The sequence below is a fragment of the Scomber scombrus genome, chromosome 18, assembly GCF_963691925.1.
Source record: "Scomber scombrus chromosome 18, fScoSco1.1, whole genome shotgun sequence".
Classification (NCBI taxonomy): domain Eukaryota; kingdom Metazoa; phylum Chordata; class Actinopteri; order Scombriformes; family Scombridae; genus Scomber; species Scomber scombrus.
This window is the reverse complement of record NC_084987.1, coordinates 1,489,268-1,513,960: the sequence shown is the minus strand read 5'-3', so window position 1 is coordinate 1,513,960 and position 24,693 is coordinate 1,489,268. Positions and strand designations below refer to the sequence as shown.

Genomic DNA, 24,693 nt, shown 5'->3' with positions numbered 1-24,693 from the left:
AATAAAGAATAAATGATGTAGATTAAAATCCATTTATAATCCAATCAGATGTGATCAGGTTTTAAATGTGTAGCTCAACATTACTATGTCCTCATCAATGAACTTTTCTCTAAATTGAGCAGAGTGACTTTGTCATTGTGCTATTGTGGATCATCATAATGTCAGCCTTCTACAGACATCATCCAAATGTCACCACAACATTCAGACACATATTCATGTCAACACTGAGTCATAAAATGCTGCTGAACTCAGTCAAGTCTTTCATTAGAGGATCATTATGAAATCAGACATGTTGGACTACAAATGTGTTCATTATCATCTTAAACAGCCGGTGGTATGATCAAACACATCGTAGCAACCACAGACCATCTGGTATCTGACTCTGTAATCATAAATTTGTCAATGTTCAGTCACAACCAGTCTCTCTTACTGTACAGAATCACAACCGCTGAAATGAGCTCTGTTAAATGTAAGATCATTGGTCAACAAATCCTTTCTGCTTAATGATCTGATGAAAGGAATATTGCATTGTATGTTTTTAGTTGAGATCTGGTTCAACAGCACGACTGGTGCAGCAACACTGATAGAGGCTCGTCCTCTAAACTATCATCTTTTATCAGTCAGTCAAACAGTTTGTATATCATGACATTGACCTCGGTGGATTTACATCATTTGAATATCTTGCTTTTGAGCTCGAAGCAGAATTATCAGTGCTTATTATTATTACATTATACCGACCACCAGGATATTCATCATTATTCCTACAGGAATTCTCAGAGCTGATCTCTGTTAGTGTCACTAGATATGATCATGAGCTGAACATTCACGTTAACAAAAAGAGTGACTCCAAAGCTGTGGAGCTGGTGAATCTACTGGACTCACTCAACACAATGAAGCCACTCATCAGCATCTTAACACTAGACCTAGTAATCACAAAAGAGCTGAACACTGATAATGTGTCAGCAGATGAGCTGCCAATCTGTGACCATCACTGTGTTCTTTGATACCAACCTAACCTTATCCAAGGCTAAAAGGGAATTCTTGGTTCAAAAGAGATTCCTAGATGACGATGATGAAATAATGTTTTCTAATGTTATGAGATCACTGGAGCCATACAGACTGCTCTTTAAATGACATGGTCGAGCATTTCAATATTGCTTTGTCCTAAAAGTGGATTATTTATACTAAAAAAAATAAAAAGTTGACTGACAGAATCTTCCCATGGTTAAACAGTAACAGTATTAATGAGATCAAGTGAAGCTGTCAGGCAGCTGAAAGAAAATGGAGGAAAAGTAGACTCACAGTTCACTGTAATATATAAGGAGGCTATGACAGCATAAACAAAGCTGTACATCTGGCCAAGATTGTTACAGAAGATTCTGTGTGAGCGAGGAGGAGAGAGAGACTGTGTATTTGCTCTTAATACATTCTTCTGTGTGTGTGTGTGTGTGTTGGTGTGTGTATGTTGGTGTTGGTGTGTGTGTGTGTGTGTGTGTGTGTGTGTGTATGTGTGTGTGTGTATGTGTGTGTGTGTGTGTGTGTGTGTGTGTGTGTTAGTGAACTAGTTCCTAACTAACGATTAATCGCAATTAAATATTTTAATGGATCAACAGCCCTACTTATTACCCAACGTTTCTGTGAATAACTTCACTAACTTTACTTTGTTTCATTGACCACTTAATAAAACAAACCCTTTAAAGCTGATGTGTCATGTATTAGGTCTATTAATTTTACATTGTCAAATGAAAACAAAAATTATTTATTGGTGGCTGGAGTATAAAGATACTATTTCAACGCAATAGTAATATCAAAATAAAACCCTTTCTTATATATTATTTTATTCTCCCGATGACTTTTACTTTGAAATAGTCTCGTTGACACTCATCACAACACACAAGCTGCACAAACTTGGCACAAAAAGATGTGACCTTTGAACCCTGGATGATGTGCGAACGCGTCAGCATTAGAAAATCTCATTGGACAGCAGCGTTGTCCATCACAGACTCTGCATCCTGATTGGTTTATTCTGAAGACTCACTTAACGTGTGCAGAAAGACAGCTGGGAGGGAAACGAAAAAAACACGAGTGGACCTCGAGAAAGAAGCAACGTTGTTGTTAGTTGTAATTTGAGTGAATTGTTTATGACATTTAGAGGGAAAGTGTTTCCCTATGATGGTATGTTGAGGGAATTTATTTGTAATTTGTGTTTTCTGTCATTCTTGCAGCTTACATCATGCACTGTGGCACATGAGATGGAAGGATATCGGATGAGAAGACCTCAAAAAAGTCATCATGCACAAATGCTGCATAGAGACTATAAGTAGTTAAATGCTTTGCAGTGTTGCGCAGACACTTCTTAAATAAGTTTCACTGAGAAGAGACACATTTATAAAGTGTCTTTACACTGCTAGCTGAAACAGTCAGTTGTTACTGGTCTGAAGAGATCACCATTGTCAGAGATTTTAAGTCTTATAAATTCTGTTCAAACTGTGCTTTATGAAGTGCTGCTAAGTATAATTTTATATTTTAATTAATTACTTTTTTAACATTTGTGTTGTTGATATATATTCTCCATAATAGCTCTAGTATTGCTCATTTTTGTCTTCAAAGGAGAAATAAAGGAAATCTCAAGTAAGACTCCTCTTGCTAATCATCCTGTCTCACCTATTTCTCATTATGAGTTTTAGAAGAAACATATCAGACAAAATAAAACTGTGATTCTCATTTTAGTCTCTGTCTCCCTGAGCTGTAGAGGAGTAAGCTTTGAGCAGTAAAACTTTCCTCTGAGACTGTCTGTGATAAAATACTGCCAGCCAGCAGGAAAGGAAGTTTTCAGTTGTTATAGTCTGAGCTTTTACTGTGTGCTCAGTACTGCATTGATAGCTTGTATGTTTAGTCAGTCCTGCCGGTGAATAATAAGAGGTGAACTTTTTCTACACCATACTGTTTGCAGTCTGAATGTAGTAACACTAGCACCATGACAGAGGTTAGTGCTACCAGTTAGCAGGCCCGCTAGCAGCTAAGCAGTACTAAATAATAACAGCTAAAACAGTCCAGCTGTCAGATTAACATGATGTGCAGCAGGTGAGCCGAGCAGGACATTAAAACTGCTGCTGTAGGTTTCACCACCAAACAGGAGATGAGGTACGAGGCTCTCGCTGTGTCGGTGCTGCTATCGGTTAGCCTCCTGCTAGCAAACTGCGCTGCGTCATGGAGCTGAACTGAAACACTGTAACTGTAGCACGATGCTAACGATCTGTAGAGGCTTGTGGAGACATTTTAATATTATATCATATATATATTATAATATTATATTAACTGAGTTTTACAAGACTGTTAGTGAACGTAACTCCTCCACCTGATGTACTGACCCTGCACCCACAGCATTTATTAAGCGGATGTTCGACAGTGTTTCAGGTCATGTCTTGAACACCATAAATACGTCACTTCAAACAGACATCTTTCCAGATGCCTTTAAATCAGCTGTGGTTAAAGCTTTACTAAAAAACCCAACCTAGATGGTAACGCTCTGTCCAGCTGCAGGCCGATATCCAACCTTTCATTTATTAGTAAGATACTTGAAAAGATAGTTTAGTTTCAGTGCAAATAAATTCCTTTCATGTCAGTCTTGGAGATCATGTGACGGAGGAAGGAGCTGCCTCTTTGCTTTATTATTCTCACTGTACATGCTGCCACTTGGTGACATCATCAGAGAACATAATGTTTCCATAGTTACGCAGATGGTACACACACAGCCATAAACTCCATTACTTCCTGTCTCCTGGCAATAAATACATGGATAAACAATCATTTCCTAAAGTTAAATGAGGACAAAACTGAGATCCTTCTAGTCGGCCCTAAAACTAAAAGAGAAACACTGAACAATAATCTGGGGAAATTAACTTCATGGATTAAATCTGAGGTCACAAATCTTTGTGTTATTTTAGATTCAGATTTAAACTTCAGGTCTAGTGTTAATTTAGTTTTAGGATTAGTCCTGTGTCAAATGCCCTTATTAGTTTTTATCATATTTTGTCCACTATAGACTTTTTTGTCACATTTTAGTCGACTAAGGTCTTGGCATTTTAGTCTGATTTTAGTCAAAAGAAAACCCAAAGTATTTCAGTTTAGTTTTGATCCATGGAACTCATTTTAGCAGATTAATCTTAATTAACATTTCAGTTAATCTAGTACAGTGGTCTCTAACTCTGCCCCTGGAGAGCTACTGCATGTTTTAGGTTTCTCTCCACTCTAACACACCTGATCCTGATCATTAACTCGTTATCAAGCCCATTGACGAGCTTCAGCTGCTTGATAAGGAGTTAATAATTAGAATCAGGTGTGTTAGAGTGGAGAGAAACCTAAAACATGCAGAGTTGGAGACCTCGGTTAGACCAGATCTAGTCTAACCAAGAGATGTAATTTTAGTCTTTTTCTCACTCATCTCACCAGATTTGTTATAATGATGAAGTAGCTTCACATGTTGAATGATTAAAGGCGTCTGGTCTGTTAGTCACAGAAATACATCCAGATATTAAACATCTTCTGATTTGCATATTTAGAAAATGGGACCAAATATCCAGTCGTCTTTTTCTTCCTACTGTTGCTGTCATCAGAGAAAACGTCAAGCTCAACAGAGCAGATCGCACCAGACAGGAAGTCAGTCACAGAATCAGCATACAACTTCCTGTCAACTGTCAAAATAAAACAACCTGTGCAGCCTCCCGATCGTATTTCAGCAACAAACCCGAATAAAACAGATAAAGACAGCATTTATCTACGTAGCTACTGACCCACAATAGAAACACAAAAATCAGAGAAAAAGACCAAATCAACTAAATTTGAGCAAGTTAACAAAATGGGACTGTTTAGTTGCGCTGCTACTACAGTAATTACGGTAACCTAAAGACACTCGTTCAGATTGGGCTGCCGTAATTACTGTATTAACAGAGCAACTTAATTTAAAAGGTGGTTTGTTGCCCTGACTACCTCCACTGCTGTAACGCTCCCGGTGGGGTAGGAGGACACCGGGCAGAGGATGGAGCGTTGCCCGGGTAACGCTGTTCCTCACAGAGTCACACACGTCACCATGCACGAGCACAGGAAGCAAAACTAACACGCATCCAATGAATGCACTGTTTGGATTGTAATTTAGAAGGAGAGAAACTATTTAATATGTTTATTTAAGTTTTTATTTAATGAAGTAGATTTAGTCTGCGTGTTAATTTAGTCACAGTCAGTGTTTAAGGACATTGGTGCCGTCTCGTCATCGTCTCGTCTCAGTTATGGAAAAAACGGTCGTTGATGAATATATTTCGTCTCATCCAATGAAATTACTAATATTCAGGGCTTTTTCACCTTAGAAACAGTTAAAGGTGACCGTTCATAAATCAAAAAGATGCAGAAAAATTGATTTGTGCTTTTATCTCAAGCCGACTTCTTACTGAGAGGCTTCAGCTCATTCTAAACTCTGCAGCTCAAATATTAACCAGAACCAAGAGGAGAGAACATGAGTCCAGTTTTACATACAAAGCTCTTAATGGACTATAAGACCAAACTACATAGAGAACTGCATGTTAACTATTTGCTTTCAATAACACTGCAGCCTTGGTTAATTACGCCCCAAAACTATAGAACAAACTACTTTTAGATATCAGGAAGCAGTTTGATATAAATATTTTTAAGAGAAAGCTAAAGTCACTTAAGATTTTATTTATCTCTTCTATCAGTCACTACTGCACTTCTTTTAACAGTTGCATTTTACTTTAATATATTATTTTTTCGTTATTTAAAAAAAAAAATATTATCATATATTTCATTAATGTTTTTACTTCTTTCTAAAAAATTCCCTCTTTGAGTTTGGATCCCTCCACTGCAGCTCAGCAAGGAAACACTGAAGAAACACAAACATACTTGATATGTGGAACTCAGACTGCTGAAGCCTCATATTAGTTTAAACTCTGGAAGTCATTTTTACACAGAACAAGACTGTGGATTTTAAATTCCTGAAAACATTTAATTCTTCAGATTTGAACTAAAAGCAAATCCTGAAAATCTATGAACCAAAACATCTGAAACTTCAGTGAAGGATTTTAATTAAATATATAGAAACAAATCTATCAAAGCTACAGTCAGTGAACTGACCTCAGAGTCTCCAGTTTACAGTTTGGACTCTCCAGTCCAGCACACAGAAGCTTCATCTTTGACTCAGTCAGGATGTTGTAGCTCAGGTCCAGATCTGTCAGATGAGGGTTGGTCTTCAGAGCTGAGGCCACAACTTCACAGTGAGTCTCTGAGAGATAACAGCGAGAAAGTCTGTAATGACACATATATTACAACATATGTTATCATGAAAGAGGACACTTTATATTTACTTCATGCATTTGATGATGAAACAGTTTGAAGTTAATAAATCCTTTAATGAAAAGCAGCTGAGAGATAAACAGGAAACAAGAAGAGAGAGACAGAGAATAACATGCAGCCAAGCTCCACTGCTGGAACTGAACCACTGACATTGTAGTTATAAGATATGTGTCTTAACCAGTAAGCTACCAGAACACTCCCAGTTCAGCTAATTGTATCTCAGTGTGTTTAAATGAAACAATCATTCTCATCACTCTCTCTCAGACCTGCAGACTTTTAATCTTTGTTTTGCTTTAATCTTGCAGATGAAGGAGAGAACATGGAGTTACATTGAGGCTTCCATAATGTGCACAGTGTGTCTGTGTGATCTGATCCCATGTCTGTCTCCACAAAGTTAACATGAGGACATCTTGACTAGAAAACCACTTTTACTGTCCACTATTTTTAATGTGACTGCAGGATATTTAGACTCAGTTCAGCTCAGTGAACAGTTCCAGTTGATAAAGATCATCTCTCTTTGCTACCTGCTGCTGTCAGGTTCACATCCATAAGCAGCTACATTTACTGACTGATGACAAACACAAACAAATAGTTTGATAATATTACACCTGTACATAATTAAATATAAATGTAATTTAATATTTAGATGTTTAGTTGTCGACTTTCTTTTCTGTGATTCTGAAAAACTGATTCATTAGAAACACAATTAACAAACTAAAAAGGTTGAATTATTTTCAGCATGATGTCATCAGAAAGATGTTATCAGGGTTTCAGCATTAAAGATATAATATTGACCTTTAATGTATAAAAGATCTCTTTAAAACGTGTAAATAAGGGAAATCATGGATTTCTTTGTATCAACCTCCTGTTCCAGCAGGTCAGTTTTTAACTTCTTACTTCTATTTTTAAACTGGACAAAGTGCTGTTACTCTGTCATTTTAACCTGCATGTTGATGCATCTGACTGTACTGCCTCTGACTTTATTTATATTACAGATTTTTTAAATTTCAAACATGTTTTAAGTGTCACTCACACGTTGGACCTTGTTTTTATTTTGGGGCTGATATGAGGACCTCCTGATCACTGATCATAAATGTATTATCTCTGATCTCTCCTTACATGGCGCCCCTATGTATCCAAAAAGAGCATTGCTCCAAGTTGCTGGACATGGTTGCACCTTATAAGACTAAAGCAAGAGCTGTCTGTCAGACTTCTCCATGGAGGACTGATTCTAGTGATTGGGATGCTTGGTCTGCTTACTTTGCAAATTTAATTTCTTCTTCACAGACGGAAGTTTAATTTAGTTCCTCTGTCAGCACACACATCAATGTCAATTAATTCAGTACCTCAGTATGGACTGCAATGTGATCTATTGGCCTTTTATTATGGCCAGGTGCATAGTTATTCTCTAGGGAAGAAGGGCTCAATTTTCAGCAGTCCCAGGAAGAGAAGTCTCCTTTCTTTCTGAAGATATTTATGCACCTATTTATTCATCCTTTAAATAAGGTCTAAAAATGTATAAGAGCAGGGTGCACATTGATTTTCCGATGCCTCTAATATCATTTAAGATTCTTTAGTTTAATTCAGGTCAAAATATGTTATTTACCTCAGCAGACATGCAAGGTCATAAGTGCCTCTTCAACATCTAGGTTGGTCATCTACGCTATAGCATCCAACTAGTATACATATGGTAAACATTGCATATAACTGGTGGTTGGTGGTTCATGTTTTGTCTCACATTGTTAAGCTGTTCTCTAATCTGGTCAATGAGGTCTAATTGTTGCTGAATTCAATCGTGATGCATGTATTTCTAGTCAGTGTCCAAGTAGACCTGATGTCAGTATTACTGGCGTGGCCATCATGCAACAGGTTCCGTTGGCCAAGTTTATATAAAAAATAAATTAAAAAAAACCATGCTCAGTATTTCATTTAATCTTAGATTAGGCACTTCGTATGATCGTCAACTTCCTTTCCATCTCAATTCAGCGGATCGAGGCTTGTTCCATTCCAGCAGCGTGCTGCCATCCAGGTCATTGCTCACTAGCAGCATTGCTGGCTGAATGCCCATCATCTCTTGCTTCTCTGTCTCTGGCCATTGCTGGCTACTTTGCATCACCCTTCTCATCCGGATCTGTCTCTGGAATTGCTGGCAGCATGGGGAAAGTCAGCACAAGACTGGTTGGGCTAAAGAGACTCTACACGAGCGCACTAGATGGTGTTGCCATCCTGACACCACACCGGTCCAGATACCAAAGTTTTCTGTCTGACGGCCCTCCGTTCACTATTATCAGTGTTTCTGAGTTTGTTCTGAAAGACGAAGGTGGACAGGCAACACAAAAGTTTTGGCTGCTTGGTCGGTGTCTGCATACACTCAGCTTGAGCAACACGGTGGGTCCTTGAGTGTTATTATTAGCTCTATTAGAGGTCAGGCAGTTGCACCACAAGCGTGCATAGAAGCACTTTCTGATTGTTCTTTTATCCGCCCGATTTATACATAATTGAAGAACTAATGTAACGCAAGTTAAAGCATATTTTTTGTTCAGTAACTGTATGTGATTACTGACTATACCGTATTACAGGTAAATGTAATGTGACTGCAGTAACGCGTTACACCCAACACTGATTGCTAATTAAATGGTCATCTAGCATTGTATCTGTCTCTAGCCATTGCTGGCTACATGCTCATCGCCTATCACAGGTATATTCAACTAAAATCACTGAGGTCCAATCGCGAAAATCTCCTCAGGTGAAAGTTCAGCACATCTGTAGGTCGTTTTTCAGTAGTTTGGTAACATCGTAGTTCCACCAGCATCTGTCTTGTGGGTAGATTGTAGACTGTCACATGAATACAGTCAAATTCATTTATTAGTATTCACACCGAACTCGTGGGACTCAAATAAATAAATAAATATGCATGCTGGTTATTGCTTAATAAAATAATAAAAAATAAATAAATAAAATAAAAAAATAGAGCGGAGAGGACGCTGCTGTTGTTTGCTCGCCGCTTCTCCATCAGTGTTTTTAGTTTTACAATAGTCTAAAACGTCAACTATACTATTGTCATCACTCGCCAGCAGCTTTTTGGGGATAGGTTTCTGATGTTATATTTTGTGCGGGTTCAGCAGATTGTCTGTTTAATTACCTGCTACGTTTTGAAGTCTCTATGGCAATGGAATTTCCATGGCAACGGAAGGATGGAGAGGACGCTGATTCCACAGACTCTGGCTGACTGTCTACCTGCTGTGGGATTGTTGTTTTTTTTTTTTTTTTTAAATCTCAATGGCAACGGAAGAGTGGAGAGGACGCTGACTCTGGCCGACTGTCTACGTACTGCGTGATGCCCCACTGGATGCATACATACATGTAATATGGACCATCACCTACACCACTCCATCATGCATATCAGTTTTTACGCAACTTGGACTCCTTTGCCGACCCCGTTACATTCACAGAAGCTCCCGTCTCAGAATACCCAGAGAGAACCATGCAGGCACGGAGAGAACATGCAAACTCCACACAGAAGGCGTCATCAGGTAATTGCTGACCAAAATCCTTTGCATGCGCCAACATCATCGGGTCATTGCTGACCAAAAGCCTTTGCATGCGCCAACATCATCGGGTCATTGCTGACCAAAAGCCTTTGCATGCTCCAACATCATCGGATCATCGCGACCAAAAGCTCTGCATGCTCCAACATCATCGGGTCATTGCTGACCAAACGGCTTTGCAGGCTCTATCATCGTCGGGTCATTACTGAACAATATCCATTGTTGGCTTCATGCTCATCATCCATTACGCATGTATAGTTACCGTATTTAGTATATGTTTCGCCACTGTGTCTGTAATGCTGCTGCTACACTGTAATTTCCCAGCTTGGGATCAATAAAGTACATCTATCTATCAACTCTGTCCTAGCATACTGGCTTAACTCTGATTGTCTATTGCATATCTGCTACTGGCCTTTGCTGGCTACATGCTCACCTTCTCTAACATCTGCATTTGTTACGTGATTGCTGACCTCTTGCCATTGGGGGTTAGATGCTTTTCATCTCTTGTATCTGTATTAATATAATTTGCGCATTGTTTAATTTCAGATTTTGTTTTGCAGCTTTTGTGCGATTTAATCAAAGTAGTTTCCTCGCTGCTTGGTAAGTAATCATTCTTTTCCTTCTTTGGGGGATCATTTTAGGCTGTGTTTCCTCTGGGGCTTGCGCCCTTCTTTTGGGGGATCTATCATGCTGATGCTCAGGACTTACGTTCTTCGATTCAAATATTCTCCCTGCAGAGTCCAAGCGCCAAAGACTATGACAATACCTAATCATTAATATCACCTGCATAATAAACATATTTTACTTTATCTCTGGTCTCTCCTGATTGAAATACCTTTACTCTGGTAAAGCACTTTGTGACATTTGTCTGTGAAAAGTGTTATATAAATACATTTTATTATTAGGGCCCGAGCGGCGACTGCAAGTCGCCTGGCGAAAGCCCTATTGAAATTGTAATGTTTATTATTATTATTATTATTATTATTATTATTATTCCGACATTTCGTGCCCCAATTTCGCCCCTTTCCCAAATGCGAAAATGCTTATACTTTTGCACGGACGTCCGGCCTCATCCGAAATTCGATATTTCATGGGTGGTCGCACATGGTCGACGCAGAATGGCGGAATAGCGCCCCCTACAAAGTCCAAAAATGCCCATAGGGAATTTTGCTAACTTTGTCCTATGCTCACAAAATTCGGTACACATATGTATTATACCCACATATGCAAAAAAACCTCTTGACCTCATGACCTCAACCCAACAGGAAGTCGGCCATTTTGGTTTTGATTTTTCCCGCCTAAAATTAACTCCTCCCACAGCGTTCGCCCGATCAAGTTCAAATTAGGTACGCAACATCTCCAGATCTAGCTGAGCTTAAGTTGTGCTCTGCGCATCCGTAGGTCAAAGGGCGTGTCTGCCAGGGCTCAACTAACTTTGGCGTGCTCGCCATGTACATACGAGTGGCTCTCACGCCCACATACTTCATCCAATCAGCTTCAAACTTGCTGGACATGATGATGGCTCCGCCCTGAACGTCCCAATATATTAACTTCCCACGTAACTCATAGCGCCCCCCGTGGTAACAGGAAGTTAACTAAGATTCATTAAAATTACATACTTTGCCCCATCAACTTCATTCAGAACCAGTTGGTGAAGCTACATTATGAAGACTGTGAAGCTACGAGTAATGGCGTCCGTGTGGCGACGCGGCGACCATCAATTCCTCACCATGAAAATACGTTTGGCTTTTGATGGCTTTATTGAACTCGTATCATCATGAAAATTGGTACACAGGTCCAGGGTGCCGACCTCAACGTCTCCATTCGCTCATAGGCGATCTCACTCGTGTCGCCCCCTAGTAGAAACAGGAAGTGCCATATTTTACATCATCATTGTGCGATTTCCACAAAACTTCACATGTGTAATCACTGTCCCACCCTGAACGCAACCGCTTGTGTTTTGTTACACTCTACTGCCCCCTGGTGGATGAACCATCAACCTCTCATAACTCCTTCATGCTTTGTCCAATTCAATCCAAACTTCACATGACTGATGAGTGGCCGCCCTGAACACACCAGACCACACTAGACCATATGTGTAACTACCTGTGACTTCCCCCTACTGGATGAACGAAACATTGCATTTTTGGCCTCCTTCCAGGTTTTTTCTCACTTTCTGCTTCACGCCACAGCCCCGCCATGCCTCAGGCCCCGCGGTGGCATGGGTGAGCGAGGGCCCGCCATCGCCGCTTGCGGCTTTAATTATTATTCATTATTTCAACATTTTTACTGAATTAAATCCACATTTACGTACAAAATGTCCCACATTAAACAGCTAGTGTTACTTTATATTTATAATATCATCCATGTTGCTGCCTTACACCTACAAACAAAGCCTATTTTAAATGATGTGTTTTTATATGGGAGTTTGGTCTGAGTGTTGTTAACTCTGTTCAGTTCCTCCAGAGTTTCAGAGCAGAGAATACTATTGATTATTGACTATGATTATTTTTTCCAACATTTAGATTTTTTGAATTATCCAAACTTGGCTCAGTGCTTAATTACACATATTTCTGTGCTGTGACAAACAACACATATTTATTGTTGCTTTACACAAACTTTAAACAGTGAATTCTAACATTCTGCTCTTATACATTCATCACACCTCTGTGCATTTCCTGCTGCTACTCTTCTCTACAACAACAACAACGTAGAAACACTTGAGGAAAAAAACATTAAGAAAATAATGATGATGAAAGCAATTCTCTCTGACTTCAGAAATGTTCTTTGCAAAATCATACAGATCTCATTTTAAACTCTTAATCATAGTCGTAAAAACTGTTTCTGTCTGATTTTATATTATTTGCAGAACCTGTTCATCTAATAACTTTACTGCATTCACTGATAACTGTTAAATACTGATATATGTTGTGATAAAATGCTGCTGTAATGAAACCTCAACCACAACCTCTAAAGTCCTTCATGTGTTTTACCGGGTTTGAATGAAGCCTCCAACACTCAAAGATAAGTAGAACAAAAAACTGTAAAATACAATAATTACTAGAAATACATAAAATAACTGTTCATTAACTTAACAGCTAGAAACAATCAACTGACTCACAATATTTGAAACAGTTCAAGAACATCTGAGACTAAATATAACTGATGTTATTTCAGCTATAAACACGTAGAGCACTATTTTAACAATAAATATACACACATGTATATGTATGTATATATGTATATATGAGTATATATGTATATATATGTATGTATATATGTGTATATATGTATGTATATATGTGTATATATGTATATATATGTATGTATATATGTATATGTATGTATATATGTATATATGTATGTATATATGTATATGTATGTATATATGTATGTATATATATGTATGTATGTATGTATGTATGTATGTATATATATGTATGTATATATGTATATATATGTGTGTGTGTGTGTGTGTGTGTGTGTGTGTGTGTTCAACATTCTCAATATATTATTTATATTTAAAGAACTAAACTACTAATCTACACTGATTTATAATGTTAATCACATCTGGACTTACCGAGCCTTTCTGCAGTTCCTCACAGCTGGGATCAGTCTCCGTCGTCCCTCCCGCGATGTGTTGTACTTCTCCAGGTCCAACTCATCCAGAACCTCCTCTGACATCTGCAGCATGTAGGCCAGAGCTGAGCACTGGATCTCAGAGAGTTCCTTCTCTGATCTGTTCTCTGACTTCAGGAACTCTTGGATCTCCTGATGTACTGAGCGGTCGTTCATCTCCATCAGACAGTGGAAGATGTTGATGCTTCTGTCAGGAGAGATATTATCACTGGTCATCTCCTTCAGGTTGTTGATGACTCTCTGGATGGTTTCTGGACTGTTCTCTGTCTGACCCAGCAGGCCTCCTAAGAGACTCTGGTTGGACTCCAGAGAGAGGCCATGAAGGAAGCGGACAAACAGATCCAGGTGGCCATTTTTAGTATGAAGAGATTTCTCCATGGCTCCCTTCAGGAAGTCATCCAGAGAGGAGTCACTGTAGTCTGCTACCAGGAAGTCCTGCAGTACCTTTGTCTTCCTGCTGGTGTAACAGTGGTACATGTAGACTGCAGCCAGAAACTCCTGAACGCTCGGATATACAAAGCTGTAGACTTCTTTCTTCTGGAGTTTCTCTGTTTTGAGGATCTCTGTACAAAATCCTGATAACACTGCAGCCTCTGTGACATCAAGACCACACTGCTCCAGGTCTTCTTGGTAGAACATGATGTTTCCTTTCATCAGTTGTTCAAACGCCAGCCTCCCCAGCTTCAGAAGAAGTTTCCTGTCAGCCTCCGTCAGCTCATCTGGACTCGTCTCATGTTCTTCATCGTACTTGCTCTTCTTCCTCTTTATCTGAACCAGCAGGAAGTGTGAGTACAGGTCAGTCAGGGTCTTGGGCAGCTCTCCTCTCTGGTCTGTAGTCAACATTTCCTTCAGAACTGTAGCAGTGATCCAGCAGAAGACTGGGATGGTACACATGATGTGGAGGCTCCTGGGTGTCTTGATGTGTGAGATGATTGTGCTGGACTGCTCTTCATCACTGAATCTCTTCCTGAAGTACTCTTCCTTCTGGGTGTCAGTGAAGCCTCGTACTTCTGTTACCCTGCTAACACATGAACGAGGGATCTGATTGGCTGCTGCAGGTCTGGAAGTTATCCAGATGAGAGCCAAGGGAAGCAGATTCCCCTTGATGAGGTTTGTCAACAGCACGCTGACTGATGACTTCTGTGTGACATCAGTCACGACTTCTCTGGTGTTGAAATCCAGTGAAAGTCTGCTTTCATCCAGGCCGTCAAAGATGAACAGAACTTTACAGACAGCGAGCATCTCTGCTGTGAGCTTTTTTTGTAATGTTGGATAGAATTCATAGATCAGCATGATCAGACTGTACTGCTCATCTTTGATCAAGTTCAGCGCCCTGAACGGAAACAGGAACAGCAGACTGATATGTTGGTTTTTCAAGTCCTCTGCCCAGTCCAGAGCGAACTTCCTCACTGAGAAGGTTTTTCCAATACCAGCGACGCCGTTCATCAGAACCACTTTGATGTATTTCCTTTGGTTGGGTAAGGCTTTAAAGATGTCGTGGCACTTGATTTGAGCATCATGGAGGGTCTTCATCTTGGAAGCTGTCTCAAGCTGCCACACCTCATGTTGAGTATTAAGCTCGTTACTCCTTCCCTCTGTGATGTAGACATCAGTGAACCTATCATTGAAGTAGGTTTCACCTCCTGGTTCATCACTTGTTTCAGTCACATTTTGACATCTCATCCTCACAGTGATCTTACATAGACCTAAAGAGAAGAAACATATAGATCTAAACCACAAGGCACAGGCCATGCCAACCTGTATATATGTGTGTATATACATACATACATATATACATAAACATACGGTATATGGGTCATACTACCGAACTGTTGCAAACAAAAACAAAAAATGTAAAAAGCGTTTACGTTTATAAATCTTAGATGTTAACAAAGATCCTGCTAATATCTATTGAAACACAAAATAATATTTGAGATGGCGGTAAGTTTAATATATATGAAATCATCATTTGTAGGTAATTTCTATTGCGAGGTGCTTGTCCCCAACCCTAACCCTTACATTTCAATGAGTTGTTTCTTTGTAGATCTTTTTGATATCTTTGAAAGTAAAGTCCAACAAAATACATATATTTGACATTTAATTTGTAATTCAGAAAATTTAGCAGAGACAACTGGTTTAGAATGAAGTGATGAGATTTCTCCTCTACACTGACCTTTCTTATTTTATCAGTATTAGTGACAGAAGACGTGTGTTAGTCCTGACTTTATGTTCTGTGTTGCTCTGTGTGTGTCTGAGTCACAACTTAACCTCACAACATCAACGTGTCTGAATTTAACAAACAGTAAAGTGTTAAGTGGTAGAAACCAACTTATTTAGACTTTTAGAGGATAATTTGTGTTTGTTAAAGTTTTAGTTGGACTTTAAATACAAGAATAAATCTGTGTGTAATGATCTCTCCTTTCATTCAGCTGCTCCACTTTTACTATGTACAGTCTTTTATTTAATACATATTGTGTATAAAGCAGATAAACTGGCATTCTCCAGAAAAATAATACATTTAATTTGTACTTCACTTTTCATTCGTAATGAAAGTCAAAGTTTGTCTGATCTACAACCCTGATAACAGAAACCAATAATAGTTCCTTTGTTGTGACCACCTGTCAGAATTATGTCACTGCTACCTGACAACAGTTCACTGATGTTTTCAACCAGTTGTAAAAATTTTTTTTTTTTAAAAAGGTCTCAAAAATGGTTGCAAACTGCGACCATTGGTTGCAGTGTGGAGCCCAGCAGTGGAATTCACTATTTGAAGCAAGACTCATGGCGTCTATAAGTAATCTGCTTAGACTGTCTTTTACAATCTAATGGTCAAATTCTTAAATAGAAATTTTCTTCACGTTTATGAATAACACAAAATAAATATAATATAAATATACAGTAACCTTTTCAGTTAAAATTAATATTATCATCTATTAAAAGATATAATGATTATAATGATAAAATCAGCAGCACAATTGTGAAAGATTAAAGACGAGTGTAATGCAAACACTTAGTTATTTGTGACAATACCAGCAGTAACTAATGTTAAAGCTAAACTAATTTTAACACATAATCAGCAGCACACTCTTGAAAGAAGTATACTACCAATTCTTTATCATTGAAAATTCCTTTTTTTTCACAATAATAAAAAGAAATTCTCACAGACCTCCTTCAGTTCTGTTAAGTGACATGACAGACATGTATGTTAGGGTTAAACTGCTGTCAGTGCTCCACTGGTAAAATAACTGGAGCTGTACTCTGGATGCTGCTCTGCAATGGCCCACTACTCCTAGGTCCTGATTCACTAAGATCCCAAATAAAGGGTAGTAAGTTGCGTGTGCAGTGCAACAGATTGTACATTTGGTTAGTGTGTGTTTTGCAGGTGATCTACTAAGAACACCTGCGCTAACAACAACAGGTGCAGACAGCAGTATTTAAATGAGGGTTTTGTGTCTTAATCCAGAGTTTGCAGTATATTGAATCATAGCAAAAAGAAATATTACCAGTAAAAATACTATATGGGAAAGTATTAGTGACAAAGTCAACGCTGTAAGTAAAAACTAAAATATTAACACAGGTGGAAAAAATCTGTCCTGTGTGTATTCTGTCATTGTGTCTCCGTCTCCTCGTCTCCATGGTAACAGCAGGTTAATACCTGCCCTTCAAACCTTTTATTTATAGACGCAGTTACCGTCAGCAACATTACCTTCAGGTTTGGTAAATCACAATGCGTGTGATAATTAACATATTTACATCTTCTCCTTTAGGTTAAAACGCCTAATAAACATTATGGTTAACGTATTAAATGGACAGCGCTTATTATCGTTAGTAGATCAGCTTGCACATATTTTTGCGGGTGATGTCAAGTTTGCACATTTTTACACACGCAGACCTTTAATATATCAGACCAATAGTGTATAGGATGGGTCAGATCAGATGCAGAGGATACATTTTGTATTAATAATGTGATGCAACTTTTTGTGTCCATGTGGTTTAGTTTAAATTTAAAGGGTTAAAATGATAAAATAAACGTATGAATAACTTGCACACATTCTTTTATTGGGGACCAAGTATAACATTTCTGCTTTGAATCCATTTTGAGAGAATATATTAGAGGATTATGTCTTAGTGGTGTAACCATAAAAACTTGAACCTAAAACTTACACTGTTTAATTTAAACCCCTCAAATTCTTAATAAAACACCATATCATCTAGTTTAGTGATATCTTACATTATCACTCTTCCATATTAAGTAAAGGTTAATGGAATACAATTGTTATATATAATTTGGGGAATCATGTCAGATGTTCCTTTTTTAAACTGAAATAACGTGAAAAACCAAGTTCACTGAACCTTGTTTACTGTCATATTTCATTTTCAGTGTTTCCATTTCTTCAACAAACAAAATTTGTTTGACTTATGAAACATACTGTTTACATCCATTGAGGCAACCCAGTGTCCAACAGGTGTAAGCAGTATTTTATAATTAAAAATATGATCCAGGAAAATAAATGTGAACTAAAATGTGGAATAAATATAATCCGCTTTTCCAAAGCAAACAAAATGTTTTTAAACAAATTTAACCCAACTTATTTAGAAAAAATGTTTTTTAGAATATGTCCTGCTCAATATTGAAAAAACACATTAACATTGAAATGAAGGAATACTCCAAAAAAATCTTTTCATTTGATGTTTTTCAAATGAAGTCATTATTAGTTATATATATACTTAAATACACTGTAGGTGATAAAATATGTAATATGTATCATTCTTTTGTGGTTACACATTCAGTCTTACTTTTGGTTAAAAAAATGCTGCTAATGTCATTTTAGATTAAATAAAATCAACAAAAACACAAAATATACATATTAATAAACCTGATTTTTAAAACTATGTTTTAATATATTTTTGAATTTCTCATCTTGCCAAACCTTATTTGTACTGACCCATATATAAGTGCTGAGAAATGACCATAAATAAATCTTAATCCTAATATAAAATTATTAAAAAAAAATAATATAAAGACAGAGCTGCTGTCTGGATGTGATGTCATGTTTGTCTCTTCCTGTGACTGACCTTCTGCTCCTGAGCTGATGTTTAACTCCTCCACCAGATCATTCCTGTTGATCTTCTTTAAAACGCTCTTCATCACCTCCACAGCTCCAGGAAATGCATATTTCTGCACCATCAGATCTACAGCATCCTGCCTCTTTGCTTTCTCCAGCTGGCTCTCTTTGATGGGTTTGATGTCGTCCACCTTTTCATTCTTCAGGTGCCACTTGAACTTCTCAAATTCATGATCTTTTAAATCATCCAGAAGCTTAAGGAGGTCCGCCTCTGTCATCTTGGCTCTCTGGTAAAATCAGAAAACAGATAAGAGATCAGTTGTGTTTCTGTCTGTCTGTCAGTAGAAACTCATTCTGTGTTTCTACTGGATCTGACTGATTTTACAAGTCTACTCAGCAGCTGTTCTGGAGCTTTCTACCAGATTGAGTTTTCTCAGTTGTCATGGAAATGTGTTCAAATTAACATTTTTCTGCTTAAATGTTGAAAATAAAAGTTTGATCTTAAACTACAGTTAGCAAAGTAATCTCAGCACAAGGTCCGGTTAGTCTTCTGCTTTCACAACTCACCTGTTTGTTGTGTCTGTCTGCTGAAAGAGAAGAAAAAAGGTAGAATTAGAAAGAAATCAGTGTGACTGTTAATGTTCAGCAGGATAGAGGAGGTAGATTCCTGTTTTCAGAGATGATGACATCAGCAGACAGATCTTCAGTCTTACTTTGTACAGTGCTGGTCTGACTGTCTGTCTGCAGTCCAGGTCTGGTTCTGGATCTTTCTGCACACTGGGGACAGGAGGAGTCTCCTGATGGAGCAGACTGGTCCCAGTATGAGACGATGCACTGTCTGCAGAACCAGTGTCCACAGCTGGTAGAGACTGGATCCTTCAGGATGTCCTGACACAAAGAACAGCAGGACAGCTGCTCCTCCACAGAAACAGCCCTCCTCTTCCTCTCTCTGTGGACATGAACACATTCTTTATGTCACATGACATTAGTGGAGGCCAACCGACAGCTCACAAGCTGCATGCAGCTCTTTCCCCACATAAACAGTCCAGACTGTCAGTATTTAGACTGTTCTTGTTCTTCAGGCTCTGAGATTCAACACATTCAATTTAAAATAAAATACTATATACATAAATTACCAGATTCAAAAGTTATTAGACAGACACATCATAACAAAATAGGTAGAGAAGAAAAAGAAACTGCAAGCTAGTAAATAAATGTAAACATTCAGGATTTAAAAATTGGCTTTGCAAATGTTTCATGAGGTGAAAAGTGGATTCAACACATTGTTAGACCACAAGGAGACGTTTTGATAAGTAAGTCAATGTAAACATGACTTATCTGCTAATAAGAAAACTCCACAGGCTCCTTTAAATTACTCTGAGCCATTAAAAGTAGTGTTGTAGTATTCGAGATCAGTCCACATTTTTAAGGTCTTGGTCTTGTCTCGGAATCGACTGCTTTTTACTCGGTCTCGGACGAGCTGGACTCTGGATTTCTTCTCAAGACCAGTCTCGTCATGATATACTCTCAACGGCCACTTCAATAGGAACACCACCTGTGCAATCTAATTCAATCCAATAACAACAGCTCTGCTATAAATTCTACATTTATGAAGTTTATACATTTTCAATTTTTGTTAACATTGTCAAAAAAGTGATAATTCTACTTTGTTTATTACTGAGGTCATAGTGGGTGATGGTGGTGTATTAAGGTTATTATATAAAATGGTGTTCCTAATATTTTGTCCACTCCATTAACATGCATGAGAGGGGCAAAATATTAGGAACCCCAGTCAATATAATTCTCCTCAGTACACCACCACTGAGTACGACCTCAGTAATAAACATAAAGTAGAATTATCACCTTTTTGACAATGTTAACAAAAAAAATAAAGCAGCATTCATAACAGAGCTGTTGTATTGGATTTAATTCTTGTACCTCATGAAGTGGCCGATGACTGTATATCATCATATCGCACAACCCTACTGTACATCCATTTGTACTTTACTAACATTCCTACATAAAGCTTTTCTTTATAGCAGAGGAAAAATTTAAATGTTGAGCCACATGATTATGATTACAGTAATGTTCTCGAAAATGGTCTTGCATTGGTTTGGTCTTTGTCTCGGTCTAGCCCCCCCTCGGTCTCGGTCTCGGGTTAGGTGGTCTTGACTACAACACTAATTAAAAGTAAACAGGAGGAAACTGAGCCACACTGCTGCTCTTTTGTGTTGTGCTGCTGAACAGAGAGCTCTGCTAAATATCTTCATAATGCATCTTTTCATTAGTGTTTCTCTCTCTCTGTTTCTGCTATAGTCTCTCTCCCTCTGTGTGAGTGTGATACAACAGTTTGACACATTTGACTTTTCCCAAACGTTAAACATCAGACTCAGTTTCCTCTGCTGCAGTGGTCAGTCTGCAGTGATAAATCAGCTGCAGCAGGCTGTTTCTATACATTTACATGACCTCCTCCCATATTTAGTGTCTTTGAACAGGAACACGTTAAGACACAGTCTGTATTACATGAGACCAAACATTGTACCTGCTGCTGCAGTCCTTTAGTAAATAAGGACAGACACAGTTTGACTTGTTAGTAAATATCACCCTGGGTTACCTGCTGCTCAGTGGTGTGCACAGATAGACCCTAGGTGGTGCTATAGCACCTGCCCGTTGCCCTCTGGACCAAGCAAGTGCCCTTTTGAAAGTTTGTTGTTTTTTTGTTTTTTTAACAGTGTACTGTATGTGGCCCATGTTGACATGATAATCTATAAATGCTCAACGATTAAAAGCGTGTGATAATAATAATTTTCAGTCAGCATTGTGTATACCCACTTCTAAATCCCCCCTGATGCGCACCATTCAGTAGTATCTGCGAGCCAAATTGCCCATTTTTTTCCTAGGATGACGAAGCCATGACCCACGCTACTCTGCCTCTAATTGGCTAGTACACGCTGTCAATCTAATCAGTAAACTGATGAGCCAATCGGAGGCAGGGAAGGGCGGGCCATGCCGAGGTAAATATTGCTAACCGACGAATTTACTTTTACAAGTTTACTTTAAATGATTAGCCTTTAGGATATGCAATGAACCGGTATGTTTAGGTAGATTGCTAGTTTGGGTAACTTCTGAAACATTGGACAGAGAACAGTGCAACACAAATAATACAACATGTTGCCAGTGAGATGCAGAGCAAAATCATCAGTAGCATTATAGCATCATCCTTAAATTAGCATTATAGCATCATCCTTAAATTAGCATTATAGCATCATCCTTAAATTAGCTGTCCTAATTGACGAGGCATCTTCTTTAAGTCACAAAGCTTCTCATGACAGTTTCTATTAAAGCATCAATTCAAGAAGAAAGCACTTTTGAGTTTATCTGATTGATTTTGATGTGTGGAAGAGAATGATATGTGTTTGTTTTTTTTAATCTAAGGTGAAATATGAAAAAGGATGCATTGTCAAATTCAGATCTGAAGTATTTTATTTAAATAAATATTCAAAAAATAACTGAAACACCATGTTTGCCTCATTCATGCAGGCTGCCTGTGTGACACCTACAAACTGCTCTGATCAGGTCATGTTAGTTTTATAATAGCGGCACATCTGGCCGACACTATCTGTTGCTAATCAGCTGTTCAAAGAGACAGTTTACAAAAGAAACTACTGACTTGCCAAGTGAGAGAATAGGTGTCATTCCTTATTCCTTAGTCCATCCACAGTGTAGATGGACTAATAGTTGTCTCTCACTAGTCTGCGGGCCAGTATTGGTTTAGTCATTTCATAATCCTTCCTCCCTGAGATCAAGCAGCAGAAATTATGTGACAATGAGCAAATACTACTGACGGATGTTTGGGTAAACTAAATAGAGTCTTACGTCACTGTTTATAAAACAGGGTGTTTTTCTGGTCTGCGTTAAAAAAGGGCAAACATTAGTATAGAGTATACCCACTTCTCCAGGGACCACTACACCACTGATTGTAGCTGCCTAACTTGCTAAAAACCTCATGTGCGTATATTCCAGAGAAATAAGACAACAGTGATTGACTGATCGGTGCTATAGTCCAATTGAAAGGTCAAGTAATTTTATTAACATATTGACATAAATAAATATGCAATTACATTCAACATGTAACTGTAATGTTTTTTTGTTTAAAAAAAAAAAATCTCACACTGCTATAATAAGGCAGCCGACAGTTCCACCTGCCGCACAAAGTGCCCTTATTTTTCACTGAGCACCTGCCCCCCAGAATGTCTGTGCACGCCACTGCTGCTGCTACTTTACATTTATTAAAATCAAACAGCAATACCAGCCCTGTCTCTGTCTCTGGTTAACATGAAGATCTGTTGTAGATTACAGCTGAATGGAAGCTACTTCATTATTTCTTTCCTTCATATCTAAACTACAACCTTCATGAAAGCATCTCACTGAATCATCTTCAGGTCAGTTTACAGTAGAAACAGTCTCTTACTTTGTGTCTGAGGGTCCAGGTTCATTACTGAAGAATGGAGGATGATCAATGGACCGGTCACTCTTCATAGACACACAGCTGGATATTACAGACTCTGCTCTTTTGCTTTGGTTCTTAAGCCTGGAAACAACAGATATGATACATACATCATTACTTCTTGTAAAGAGCAGATATAAACACATGTAACATGTCATATTAGCACTATTGTTTATATTTCAGTTATTTTTATTTGTATACAGATGAAAAAAGATGTGAGAGTAAAGAGATTTGAACTTTATGTATAAACTGAATTAATCTGTAAACTCACAGTGTGTTTGCAGAGTCTGATGCATGCATGTAGTCTGACTGTATCATTTATAGACATTTCTATGAGCTGCACGGCTTTGATAAACACATCAGCTGACACTTTATATTTAGATGACTGAAACTGCTGCAGAAGATCTTCAGACTCTCACTAATAAATGATGGAGATGGTTGTAGTAGAGTGTGTGTTGTCAGTCAGTGATGTTTGTAGTTTACAGTAGAAACAGTCTCTTACTTTGTGTCTGAGGGTCCAGGTTCATTACTGAAGTCTGGAGGATGCTCATTGGACCGGTCACTCTTCATAGACAGACAGCTGGATACTCTGTCCTCCTCTTCCTTCATCTTCTGGAGTCTGAGAGGTAAACCGGTAACACTGCAGACACACACACATACACAGTATAATAAACTCAGTCCTGCCTCTCAACTTAGTATAGGGTGACCAGACGTCCCCGATTTCCGGGGACAGTCCCCGTTTTGGGTGACCTGTCCCCGGTCGAAGCTGTCCCCAAAAATGTCCCCGATTTTGACACTGGGTGAAAAATGTGCGCAGACTCAAACACCAGTTATTACGGTAGCCATTTAACGCATCGACAGAGAAGACGTCGTATGACGTACAGACGTTATCAGGATGTACGACCAGACGCGGCAGCGTCAACAACAACAATCTAGAGGCAGCAAAAAGGAAAGAAAAGAAGACCAGCGGTCATAAATGGTATGTTGTGTGTTAGGGTTGGTCCGATGCCATCGTCCATCGTCGATGGTTGTCAGGCATCGCTGATGTACATCGGCAATGTGGTGTCGTCCCCCCCCGCGTGCGCAGCAGTGTCCCGCATATTGATAGCGTCTCCATGACGCCCACAAATTAGACGTATTCTGCCGGAATCTGGAGTGTACGAGCAAGAGCACGCACTAGAGTGACAGTGCGTGTGTGTTTGTGTGACTGTGTGAAGTTGTTATTGTTTCCTACTGTTTATATCATTGGGTGTTCATTGCGCGCTTTAGCAGCAGCAGTACACTTTGTATGTCTTCTTCGGTGGTTATGCTTATTGTGACTCGGTTTTTGACCGGTGAAGTTGAGCTGGTGAGTTGATATACAATTGATTGTAACTTGTGTTAAATATCATAAATATGTCCGTGCCATTAACATAGTTATGTTTATATTTTATGTTTTTCAGTTGATTACCTGCTGACGGCACGATCACTGTTTAAGTACTAAAAGAAAAGCATGTGTGTATTTGCTAATGAAGAGAAATAAACACGTGAAAAAGACAGAGATTGAGTGTCGGAGCTGAGTGTGACACTA

General features: G+C 38.6%; 1 protein-coding gene and 1 long non-coding RNA gene across 2 annotated transcripts in view; both read right to left on the bottom strand.

The window, feature by feature from the left end:
- The window catches only part of LOC133999207 (NACHT, LRR and PYD domains-containing protein 3-like), a 107,160-nt gene extending 88,422 nt beyond the window's left edge, over positions 1–18,738 (bottom strand). The window contains exons 1-3 of the mRNA XM_062438393.1: positions 18,627–18,738; positions 13,492–15,256; positions 6,145–6,315 (exon numbers count right to left, since the gene is read on the bottom strand). Of these exons, the coding sequence (XP_062294377.1) occupies positions 6,145–6,315; positions 13,492–15,256; positions 18,627–18,738 (2,048 nt within the window). The remainder of the gene's footprint in view (positions 1–6,144; positions 6,316–13,491; positions 15,257–18,626) is intronic.
- Positions 18,739–18,879: 141 nt separating this feature from the next.
- LOC133999043 (uncharacterized) lies at positions 18,880–19,435 on the bottom strand. The gene is made up of 3 exons (XR_009927368.1): positions 19,330–19,435; positions 19,184–19,203; positions 18,880–18,903 (listed from the first exon to the last, which is right to left on the bottom strand). It is a non-coding gene; the product is annotated as an uncharacterized LOC133999043 (long non-coding RNA).
- Positions 19,436–24,693: the final 5,258 nt, after the last annotated feature.